The following is a 12,927-nucleotide window of genomic DNA, read 5'->3' on the forward strand; positions in this document are numbered from 1 at the left end:
TAGAAACATTTTAGTTTTATTGTTAATTTCATCTTGTAGTTAATTGTAATTATGCAATAGGGTACAAAAAGACAATTCACATTCAAAATTTAAGTTGGGTGTAGAAAGAGGTTCCTATGGGTTCAAATAAAATTTTTCCTTTGCATTTTGTTTCCATTTAGGGATTCCTAATGACGGTAGGGTTTGAGGTCACTATAAAAGCAACTTTTTCTTTGCTATTAATGTTGTTATCTTCATATTATAAAGGGAACTTTAACAAAAAGCATAATGTACTGTTCACTTTAACGAAAGACCACATTTTTACACTAAAAAGTCAATTATGGTACTATTCATTTTACCTTTATTTTGTCATTATCGTTAAAACTCAAAGTTTTCAAGCCTTTTTAATTAGTTTTCCTTATTATAAAACAATAACCTTTGAGGCTTCTTTCATATATTTTGATGACAGGATTGGTGTTATTTTACATGTGAGAAAGTTAAAACAAGGAAACACCATTTAACTAAGAAAAATAATTGGATAATTGGTAATTCACAGATTAAAAGATTATTTGTTGCTGATATATCCTGAAACTGGATGTTATGGACTTTTTCATGTTGTTCAGATTAACGTTATTACTTTCATTTAACGTGTAAGCTTTGGACTTGTAATATATGAATTCAAAGAAAACGACGAGATTTACAACGAGCCCAGTCGAACTTTGGGCGAATTGTGTCGTTTAATGTGTTTAATTTGGGTTTTAATATTTTAAGATCTTTTTGATATTTTGTATTTGTTTAATTCCTTTCGTATTTGGATTTCTAGGGTTTATAGGGTGTAATTACATTATAAATAGGTCATCGTGGCCTCGGGTTTGTAATCTCATGTTATTATTTTGTGGAGCCAAAAATAATCCCAAGGTGACACGTGGATTCTTGGGTAAAAGAGGACAAAAATACCATTGAGGCATACTGGGATTCTTACGCGCGAGCAGCGGGCAATCATCCCTAAACCAAGTCAAAAATGCCCAAAATAGGTATCAACTTAAAACCTATTTCATTCCATATATTTCTTACCTCTTTTTCCCTCTTTTAGCTAATCAATTAGCTATTTATTTTATTCTTTCCATAACTTCTAAAACCTTCCTTCTAAAAATCATGATAAATGGCCAATTAAGGGGTTAATTGTCTATTTAATCCCTTAAATTGTCAATTAAGTGATCCCTTTTACCCATAAAACACCACATGGCCGGCCATCCCCTTAGCTTTCTACCTTTCCTATCTTTTCCCACTTTACTACCCCAATTAAGCTAGCTAATTGATTCTATAACCATCCATTTATTCCCTTTATGTTTAATTAGCCAATTAATCATAATAAATTGGCTAATCAAACCTAAAATTCAACCACAAAACCCACTTAATGGCCGGCCACTTTCTCTAAAAAGTGGACCGGCCAAACCCTATAAAAAGGCTCCCTCCCTTTTTCACAAAACTTTCATTCCAACACTTTGGCAAAAATCCCAAAATTCTCTAAACACTATTTCTCTCTAAATTCTAACTTTGGCATCGGAGGTTCTTCGGCCAAAACCCCGTGGGCGCGTGAGGCTCTTGGCCTTAACCTAAGGTGTTAATTGTTTTGTAGGTGCAAAATTGTCCAAGATTAAGGAGGAAGAAATTTGCATCCACATATTTATTCAAAATTCGAGAGCTTTTCTCAATTTTCTTGTGAATTCCAAAATACTATCCAAGGATCAAGGATGACTGTTCCCTTTTATCTATAACTTTTACTATGTCAGATAGATTTCAAACTTTTATGTTTTAGGATTCCTTTTTACTTATATTACACAAAGTCCGTTGGCATCAGAGCGTGAATTTTAGCATATTGGGAGTGACTAGTGCTGGTTTTGCTTACTCAATTACATTCTTTACTCTTGATAATGATTTCTCACGTAAAACAAATGGAGCACTTTAAAGTTTTCAGCTCTTGTTAAATTACAGAGGCAGATGCATGAAACCAAAGCTTTTGATTTATGTCCGCATCAAGTACGTACAATATTATTGTTCATAATCTGCTTTAATTTCTTGTTCATTTACATTGAATTTTATTTTGTGAAAGCCTTATCCCTTAACTGGGAGGAAGAGGTTCATGCATGCACTCGGTCTCAATAGAAAACAATGTGACAAGTTGAAACGATAACGCTGCATGTAAGGGATGAAAGCTACATGTTTAGGGAATTGAATCCCAAGAATATCAACTAATCAGTGGGAAAGGAGGACACTGTTCATGTGCTGTTCACAAAAAGAGCGGCATTCAAAATTGGGTAGGGTTTTTCTATTCCTGCATATACTGACATCTCTATATGATTAGAATCTTCCGTGCTGAGATGGATACATTGATTCGTTCTCCGCTTAAACAATCAAAACCAAGTTAATTGACTCCCTTGACAAGGACGCTGCCCTACTTACCTTTGCAGAAAACAAGGTCTCAACAAATACATAAGAAGTTATATGCATTTTTCATTGTGTGTCACAAGGATGCATGTAATCTTAATATATACTTCCGACATACGGCATATAAGAAGTTTCTGGTCCCCCGGGCTCTCTCTTATTATCTTAGATATGAGTTATGATGTTTCCCAAAGTTGTTCCCAAGAAGCCTTCTTGTTTATAGGGTTTTGGTAAGTCATCAAACTCTTTACACTTGTTAGAACTTGTAAGCTAATCATAGTGTTGAAGACTGTCTTGTCTCTAAGCCCTAAAATTCTTCAATAATCTCTTAATAAGTTGAAGAGTGTTATGGTCAATTGTACACGAAGACTGGTCTTAACTGTTAATGCAAGTGAACAACAATGCATCATCAACTTAGTATTACTTTATTAAGTTTTTGAAATAGTACCTCATTGAGAATGTGAGGCTCTTGTGCGTATGGAATATTTTTTTTAGGATCCTTAACTTGAGACTCGATATTATGACTTGGGCTAGTTGATACAGTGACTGAAGGAAATAGCAGCGACAAGTAGCATGTATGGAGTTTTGGTCCCCACAAACGGCTAAGAGGAGGGGCCTAAGGAGGGCCTAGGACCCTGGGGTGCTGTAGCAACAAGAGGAAAACAAGATAATAGAGCTATTCAATATCGTGCTTCCTTGGCCACCAAGGAGAAAAATCCAAAACGACGACAGAAAAATAAGTAGAAAGAAACAAGAAGCAATGTCATCCAACTTTGGCATTTCTTTTAGGCACATTTTGTCCATGTCCCTTTATTTATCCTGCTTTGGTGACATGCATGTGACAAACTTCTCATTTCCCGCATCTTATCCTCATTAGTTTCTCTTACCATCCTACCCCATTACGTACCCATTGGCTAATATTAGGCCACACTCAAAACTCAGCTTCTTCAATTGATTGAAACAACAAATGGGCATGCATGTGCTTAAAGGGGACCAATAAGTTTTTACTTTTACCATATTTTTACTACAAAATGTTTAGTTTAGTTGGTCAGGTCAATGTGTTGTTCGTCTGTTGAACCTGAATTTGTATTCTCCATTTCGTAAGTAAGAATTATTTTAAAATAGTATCGCTTTGTTAAAAAAAAAAACTGCCTATCTTTTGGGGTTCAATTTCTCCATGACTATGACGATCTCTCCAATGTGAAATTAATAATCAATTCAATCAAATTAATCATCAAACTATGCATTTTGGTCTGTTTTTGTAGCAGCTTCACTGCAATATATGAGCACAAAAATCACAAATGTATGCTACAATATTATTGGTATATGGGCACAAAGGAAGCCATGGATATGATTATGTTGCAAACAATCCATATGGTTTGGTATGAGGGCTGCATGAAGAGGGGTCTACCATACTATTGATTACTTCAAATGAGTCCAAAAATACATTCCATATGTCTCTCAAACTCAACAAACTCTATGCCATGTTACCTCTTTCTTTCTTTCTTTCTTTTCTTTTCCTCACAATAATACTTTGCCTGTATTACACGTCTTACCACAGCTTTGCACCCCGAGATAAGAGAGAAAAATATACAAAGAATCTTTCTATTTTTTCACAATTGATGCACAACTTTCGATTTTTTTTTTTAGGTTGGAAATCAAAGTTTTGATTAAGACGCAAAATGTGAATTATGAAGAATATGCAAGGACGACCAGTTGTCATATCCAATCAAATTATTCCTATGTCAAAATCTCTATCTGTTTATAGTTCTTTACAGTCCCACAGGGGCGTGCTTAACAAAATATTCTATTTGGCTGATGATCAATTGGCCTAACGATATCAGTTTCTACTTGTTTAAATAAAATCTTGGAGGTACATGTAAGAAGTTCGACAATATGTTATAACGTATTATAGCTTGATGTAGAGACAGATTAATGATTTGTTATAAACGCATCTTTGTAAATATCAAAGTTAAAAAAATTGGTAATATTTTGCTTCTTGGCATTTATAATGTGTTGTGGCACGTGGAGTAGAAGGAGAGAAAGGACTGACGAGGCATTGAAAGGGCAGCAAATGGATATGAATTTCATATTTCTAACTAGAAAAGATTATAATTACATAATTCAAATGAAGTAAATGGATGTCGTATTAAATCTTTTGGTTCAAAGGTCTGGTGGCCTGCTTCATTCTTTAATTATATTTCATAGAATTTGAACCGAACAAAACCAAAAAATCCCGCTGTAAATTAAGATTACAGGAATACGGAATTGTTCATGGGCACCATCCTCAAAAAAAAAAAAAAAAAAAAAAAAATATATATATATATATATATATATTTTTTTTTTTTTACATTATCATCCAAGAAATATATATGGACGAGTGAGGAAGATGACAAAGAACAAGTGGCCGATGATATTCTTCTGGACTTGTGACCTCTCATTTCCACTCTTCCATGTGAATTCTTCTTCCTCTCCCTTTCTTCTATTAATCACTGCTTTGTTCACATCCCTCAATCCATTTATTTTCCTGAAATTAACAATGTTTCAATAGATATTAGTTAAGTGGCTCATTTTTTCTTAAAAAAGACAGAGAAAATATGATACTGATGTAAAAATTAAGTGAAAAGAAAAAAGTAACATATATACCTATAGATCTTTTGCAATGGAGAACTGCCTCATAGATTGAGCTCTCAGAATCACAAGACATCCGCCAATCATCGGCGGAATATGCTACACTTATTCTTGGGGATTGACTAGTTTCCGATGAATGCACCCTGCAGTTTTTTACCGAATGGCTCCTTTTATCAAGATTTCCACCTTTAGGATTCGCTTTGTGATGATGGTTGCGGTCACCTCTAATCCTTCTATACAAGGGCCTAAGAAAGTTCAAGTACTTCTCGAATATTCGTCGTGACAATCTTCTACACCTCCTCAATGATTTAGAGCAATCTCTAGAATTATGATTATCAGTTGGAGCAGCATCTTTTTGTAAATGTGAAGGGACTGGAGTGAAATTTGAGGCCTCGTCACAATGATATGCTTCCATCTTCATTAAGGACTCAACAGAAAGAGGCAAAAGGTAGCCGTTGGAAATGAGCTCATCGGCATGAACTAGGGTAGTGAGAGGAGATTGTGAAATGGCAGCAGGGAAGTCAAATTTGAAATCCTGCTGGGAATTCATAAAGAATCTCTGAGAGGGTGGCATTGTTGGGTCCATCTCGATGAAGGAAGATTCATCGGACGCATCAAGCGAGGTTCTGAGAGAGTTGTTAAGGCTCTCCAGAGAAGCTGGTTTAAGGTTTACTAACCAACTGTATGAAAAGCTTTCAATGGAAAGAGGCTGGGACGTTTCCATGGCTTTCAAACTTGTATGAGAAAGATATGAACATATAAAGAGGCAGGAGAATTTACTAATTTCTAGGAGGCCAGGCACTCTTACATGTGGAACATATCTTCTACTGCATATATATAACTTAATATCCTCCCTCTCTCCTCTCCTTCTCTCTCTCCAACAATTGTATATGTGGTTGTCTGGCAAGAGACACTGAGTTTTGATAATTTGGAAAAGAGAAAAGGAGGAAAGAAACAGAGAAATGTGAGCCCCCACGCATCTATAATGTAGTGTCTGCTTCAGTAGTTAACCCCACTTTTCGTTTTAATCATTTTTCTTCTAAAAAGTTCACAAAGAAGATGGTTTCTTTTTACATATGTTTATTTTGCTTTCAAATTAAAAAAAAAATTACAAACAGGTTCATGCATGCTCGATTAATTTCTAAGCCGGATTTGATTACGAGCTTAATCAAAATAAGTTCCTAAAAGTAGAGAGTAATTACAGTAAGAAATTTGTGTGCAAGGCAAGCAGATTCATGCATGTATGTATAAGCTCCATTATTTATCCAATTCCAACCTATATTCTCTCACAAGTCATTCCCCATATTTAGAAAATATATAACTGTTTAGCCTTCTATTCTTTGTCATTCTCTAATTTTGAGGTTATTTTTTTATTTTTTTTTTTCTGGTCGAGTTTTGATGTTATATTGTATTTATCAAAATGTTCGCGCGGAAAGGGTTTAGACCAGTTTTGAGAGGATGATTTCAGCATGTGATGCTCACTTGCGAACTACCTCAGCACAAAGCTGAACCTAAACAATGTATAATACTATTCTATTAAGTCGCAATCATTATATGCTGTATGCAACTATAGTGGTGTTCTGAATACAAAATTGGTTTTGTTGTAAAAAAATTATCAGTGCGCAAAGATGTAATTAGGTTCTATGGAAAGGGCTGACCTGTTATAATTAGCAAGTATTCTGGAGAGATATTACCATACTACTACTGACCAAGGATGCAACCCCTCTTTTTGGGGCTCTCATCATGTGATCAGGTACCTAGTAGATACGTATCATATATTGGACCATGAGCATGAGGAAAGAGAAACCAGAATGTGAAGTGTTTCCTTTGTTAGGTTCAATAGACCACACCTAGCTAGTAAAGGGAAAATGAAAGAATAGAAAAGTTCAAACATCGTGATTGCCTATGACATGTATATATCACACTATTCAAATTTAATGCACAACTTATGAAATTTCTTGCAAACGTAGCTCGAAGGGATGTGTAACCTTCATGTACACGAGTTTGAATTCTCTTTTTGTAGTTTAAATTAGAATATTATTTATATATATACAGTCCTTTTTCATTGAAGGATCTCTCAAAATAAGCTTATTTGAGGGATCTTTTGTAAGACCCACTCTACATCATATTTTAAAGATAATCATCTATCTTTTAGGTTTTTTCTCAAAGATCATTTCTACAAAAAATACTCAAATTCGAAACCATTTGACCTTTGGACTATATATATAGCAGTCTTAATAGTGTTTCTTTGAAAAACCATATTCGTTTATTTCCTTCACTACAATATAGGATGTCTTAATGGTTTTATATTTACACAATTTTCTGCAAGAATGATTAGAGAATGATGTATTAAAATATAAACAGTCTGAATTGTTGAAAAAAATTACAGAAGTAGCACCACAAGAAGATTGAAGGAAACAGAATATTTTCTGATATCAGTACTGGCTAGGCAAGCATTCTCATGGTCCTCTAGTTTAACAACGAAAAGTGAAATCCTACACACAGATGGAAGGAATCAAATGAAGACCATCGTCATAAATAGCTCAAGTTTTCTGGTGAGGAATTCTCAAGCTTTTTCACCCACTACTAAACAGTATCTTCTCATGCTCAAATTAATTTTCAGAGAAATTTGCATCCTTTTGATTCAAAACTGAACTATTTTAATAAAACAATTTGCTACGAAAGTAATAGTAGACAGGGGTCCCCAGGGCTGTCGGAGAAAGAAATCGGACATGAACCCAGGATTTAGTGACAACCCAGAAAAGGAGAGTGATTTGAAACCAATTGGTCCCCCTCTTCTGTCCCCCTTTCAAGACAATAAGCAAATGCTAAAGATTCCAAACATTCAAAAATATTATGGTAGATACTTCTGTGAGAATACTCATCATCAATCAAAATTTCTTTAGAAATTAGTTAAAATGATGATAAATCAAATCCCAAATGTTGGATTGATCAAAATTAAATATCGACGACATATCAATCAAATGTCGACGACAGAACAATCAAAGATTGATGACTTAACAATCAGATATCGACGACACACTAACATTGGAATTTGAAAAATGATATTACTGGCCAATTTCCAAGACCTCTTTATAATAACTACAATAAGATCCCTAAAGTACACAAATAAATCAACGTGCTTGTTTCTTCTTTGTATGTCATGCACTGACTCCATACGCCGCAGCACAAGAACATCCTATATACTTTTGGTCCCAGTACATTGTAGGGAAGGGATTAACTTAAAAATCTCATATCTGCTTAGTCAACCTCTAAACCTTTTTATGTGTTACAATTCCCTCAAATCCTTATTTGTTAAGTTCCCTCAGCCTTTGTTTCCTGTGTTGGACTCCAAATTTCCGACATTTAAGTTGTAACAGTAAAGATGAACGTTTAAACATGAGATCGGTTTGCAACAAAAAATCTGGCACAAGAACCCGAACTTTTAAATCACAAACTTAACTCGCTCGGGATCTCAAAAAAAAAAAAAACATAAGCGAAAACAATGGTTCAATCTTTTATACACACAACTCTAATTACACACATACACATAGTCCAGAACAGATAGGAAATTTTCAAGAAATGAATCATATAGACACTCTTATTTGGATTGAGATACCACCAGAGTAGCTTCCCAGTTGCATCAAAGTCTTTCTCCAAGGAAAGAGGGGCATATATAGCATATATTCATCAACCAGGTAACAGGAAAGTATTATCAATAAAAGATATTTCAGTCCGAAAACAAACTAAGAATATCTCTGTGATGAAAGAATTAATAGAATTAATGCTTGACCTGTATATTGATCTTTTCTATTCATGGAACTGTTCACGGTTATGCTCCGAAAGTACATCTAAAGCCCGAAAACTACAAGTACCTGGAAACATGGACGGCTTGAGAGACAATCACTCTGTTGACGGGAGAGAGCGTAGAGCTTCCCATGCAGCTCCACAAGCAGGGGTTGGATGCTCCCCGTTCCAAGTAATTTCCCAAAATATGATTTCCGCCTCCAATTTTGATCTTCGAATTGGGATCCAAAGTCAGATTGGTCTCAAGTCCATAAACTTCCTTACTGAGAAATGGTCCAAATGGATTGGCACGTGGAGAGAAAAAGTGGCGTTTCTTGCCATCGGCAAAAAGAATTTGAGATCCAAGTACGCCACAACCCAGGCATAGAATTCACGTAGTGCAATTGACTATTGCCTTTAGTGCAACTAGGGCATTTTCTCGGATTCTTCTTGGCTTTGGAGCAAGTCCAACATTTGGAGCACGATTGCGAACATTAAGGCAGGAATATGTTGTCGAATACAAATCACTCGATTTGATGGCTTAGGCAACGTAAGAAAAGACTTCGCCCTTCCACTCCATGAAACATATATACAAGGACTTGTCGTCCATATTCGACTTTCTTTGTACAGCAGCATCTTCCGTTCCTTTCTTCCGCACGATCATCCCGCCACTGCTGTCGCCTTCCTCCCCATTGCCCATGCCGCCGCCATTCTCTCCCTTGTACTTGCCGCCGCGCAGTCTGTTCATCTTGCTAATTGCCATTCCCAAAAACCCTAACTAGGTAGGTTTTCCGAGGATTTTATTAGGTTTTCTTTCTTTTCGCCAGGGAGCCTAGAGCCCATTGGTCTAAACTATATATTAACACAGTTTAGCGACCTTCTTGATTTAGATTTAGGTAATTTTTATTTTGATGCTCATCCTTCTTGTTCAGTTAGTTTCATCTATGAGGATTGATTTTGGATGTTCCGGTGTAGGTTTATTATTTAGTAGGTTTGTTATGGGCTCTTGCTTTGAGCCCCGTTTTTCGACAAAAAAAACAAACTTTATTGGATTAATAGTTTCCGTGGTGATAAGGTAGTTGGAAGATTGCTCTTGTGGTAAAAAAAAAAAAAAAAAAAAAAGGATTTAAGCCCTGTTGTGAAGTATGTTAGGATTTATTAGACTCAAAATTGAAATTTTTGTTAATTCTCTGTTAATTGTTAGCACATGAGACTCACATACTAATAATTAACCGAGAGTTGATGGAATTTTCAATTTTGCGCTTTAATCCTTATAGAATTCACCACAAGGCTTAAATCCTAATTTTTTTACCACAAGCTTAAATCCTAATTTTTTACCACGGGTAATAATCGAATTAATTTTCTTTGTCATCCAAAAAAAGGCGAAAAAACAATTTAGTCTTCTACCACATAATAAATTCAAGGGTAGTAAAGTAATTTTGCACACCTAAATTTTACAGTTTTTTTAATGCCTCACCTACAGATAATGCTAACATATATCTAAATCTAATTTTAAAAATACAAAATAAAAATTTCTCTCCCTACCTACTTCCACGTTCTCTCTCCTTCCCCTTAAAATGAAAATTGTTCACACACAAAATGTATAGACATATGCTATTGTAAATTAAATTGAACGTTAGTCCGACAAACTTGTGCTTAGCCACATCGACAGAGTAGGCTATCTCCAACTATGGGCTATAAGCAAACTTTTAGAGTTTTGGGATATGCCTTGTGAATCCACAGTTTTTGTTTTGTTTTGTTTTTGTTTTTGTTTTTATTTTTATTTTTTATATTTTATCTCCATAGTTATAAATTTTTGAAATGGAATATCGGTCATATATGAATTTCCAATGCAATTACTTGCACCCCATATCATTTGTTTGTTGCCACGTTTGTGAATAAATTCTCCAAACTAAGGGTTTTCTAACTTATATTTTTGTGGGCCACTTTGTATCAAGTTTAGATTTAAGTGATATTAAATTTTAAATTTGAATATCGCGAATTGTCAATTCAATACCAACTTATTCCCCCAACTCTTAATGTAGATATATCGTTGTATAAAAAAACTAATATTTTTGTGGACATATTCTTTCGTTTCCTTGAATGTAATTTTATCCTCACACTAAATAAGATACAAATTTTGAATAGCTCCAGAATTGTTTATAACTTTAGCTATTAACGGATACACAATGTATTATCATTTGAAGTACAACTGGACAAGTGCATATAGACAGTGCATTTCATATCAACTCACTCGTGCCTTCGGTCTACAAACTATAAAGTAACTAGACTACAAAGAAAGACGCAGCTGCGTGAATGTAATGTAACGCTTCAAAGAACATAATGTCACAAAGCACAATACGTACGCTACGGCAATAGCTCTCTCTCTCTCTCTGCCTGTATATAACAACACCTCTTTCATATCATTTCTCACCAAAACTTCCACAAACAACTTAAAACTATGGCTTCAAAGTCCACAGCAACGTTCCTAGCATTGCTCTCTTTAGTGACATTAGTTCTGGCTCTCGGGGCTAATGCCGGTGGAATCGCAATATATTGGGGTCAGAATGGTAATGAAGGCACATTAGCAGAAACATGTGCTTCAGGGAATTACCAATTTGTAAACGTAGCTTTTCTCACCACCTTCGGCAACGGCCAAACGCCTGCAATCAACCTAGCCGGTCACTGTGACCCAACGACAGAAGAATGCACCAAATTGAGCCCAGAAATCAAGTCATGCCAAGCCAAGGGGATTAAAGTCATACTCTCCATAGGAGGAGCTTCTGGGAGCTACTCTCTAACTTCAGCTGATGATGCAAGGCAAGTTGCAACTTACCTGTGGAATAATTTCTTGGGAGGGCAATCGTCGTCGAGGCCATTGGGAGCTGCCGTTTTGGATGGAATTGATTTTGACATCGAGGGAGGGACTGACCAACATTGGGATGACCTAGCAAGGTACCTCTCTGGATATAGCAAGAGAGGCAAGAAAGTTTACTTGACTGCTGCCCCACAATGTCCCTTTCCTGATGCTTATGTTGGAAATGCACTTAAGACGGGCCTCTTTGACAATGTTTGGGTTCAGTTCTACAACAACCCTCCCTGCCAGTACGCTTCTGGGGATGTGACCAACCTTGAAGACGCCTGGAAGCAGTGGACTTCAGCCATCCCTGCAGATAAGATTTTCTTGGGATTGCCTGCTGCACCTCAAGCTGCTGGTAGCGGGTTTATTCCTGCTACTGATCTTAGCTCACAAGTTCTTCCGGCTATTAAAAGTTCGGCTAAGTATGGAGGCGTCATGCTTTGGTCCAAGTATTATGATGATCTTGATGGATACAGCTCCTCCATCAAGAATGATGTCTAGAATTTTAAGAACAAAAGGATCCTTCCTTATTACCTTGACTATATCAATATGTATCCTATACCGAGTTTATGTTACGTCAATATAATACAATTAATTTCGAAGCTTTCTATTAATCTTGAGAAAAACATTCTAGAAATTGGATGTTCGAAAACAGCTGATTAAGCTAGAAGTGTCTTAATTATTCAATAGGATTTTGAAAACGAAGAAGATGGCGAAAGAGCACTGTGGTGCCTATCTACAAGAATAAGGGCAACGTACAAAATTGCATGAACTATAGGGGTATTAAGCTAATGAGTCATACAATGAAGCTCTGGGAGAGAGTCATTGAGCATAGATTGAGGCAAGAGACACGGGTTTCGGACAACCAATTCGGGTTCATGCCAGGGCGCTCAACCATGGAGGCAATCTATCTCTTACGAAGATTGATGGAAAGATATACAGATAGGAAAAATGATTTACACATGGTCTTTATAGATTTGGAAAAAGCGTATGATAGGGTCCCAAGAGACATTCTTTGGAGGATTTTAGAGAAGAAAGGAGTACGAGTAGGATATATACAAGCTATAAAGGATATGTATGAAGGAGCAATGACTGCCGTAAGAACTCATGAAGGACAAACCGAAAGCTTCCCCATAACTGTAGGATTACATCAAGGCTCATCCTTAAGTCCTTACCTTTTTGCATTGGTAATGGATGAATTAACAGGACATATTCAAGATGATATT

The 12,927-nt window shown here is 35.9% G+C and overlaps 2 protein-coding genes across 2 annotated transcripts; one reads left to right on the top strand and one right to left on the bottom strand.

Annotated features, from left to right (window-relative positions):
• Positions 1–4,553: 4,553 nt before the first annotated feature.
• Positions 4,554–5,943, bottom strand: LOC103439823 (probable membrane-associated kinase regulator 6). Its single transcript, XM_008378443.4, has 2 exons — positions 5,071–5,943; positions 4,554–4,951 (listed from the first exon to the last, which is right to left on the bottom strand). The coding sequence occupies exons 1-2, from the start codon at positions 5,777–5,779 to the stop codon at positions 4,944–4,946; spliced, it is 717 nt and encodes a 238-aa protein (XP_008376665.1). The 5' UTR covers positions 5,780–5,943; the 3' UTR covers positions 4,554–4,943.
• A 5,349-nt stretch (positions 5,944–11,292) lies between these two features.
• LOC103439822 (hevamine-A) lies at positions 11,293–12,298 on the top strand. Its single transcript, XM_008378442.3, has one exon. The coding sequence runs from the start codon at positions 11,303–11,305 to the stop codon at positions 12,200–12,202; it is 900 nt and encodes a 299-aa protein (XP_008376664.3). The 5' UTR covers positions 11,293–11,302; the 3' UTR covers positions 12,203–12,298.
• Positions 12,299–12,927: the final 629 nt, after the last annotated feature.

Source organism: Malus domestica, chromosome 07, assembly GCF_042453785.1.
Source record: "Malus domestica chromosome 07, GDT2T_hap1".
Taxonomy (NCBI): Eukaryota; Viridiplantae; Streptophyta; class Magnoliopsida; order Rosales; family Rosaceae; genus Malus; species Malus domestica.

Bases quoted from the DNA above. Each gene is read 5' to 3' on its own strand.
- LOC103439823 (XM_008378443.4), bottom strand. From the start codon at position 5,779: ATGGAAACGTCCCAGCCTCTTTCCATTGAAAGCTTTTCATACAGTTGG.
- LOC103439822 (XM_008378442.3), top strand. From the start codon at position 11,303: ATGGCTTCAAAGTCCACAGCAACGTTCCTAGCATTGCTCTCTTTAGTG.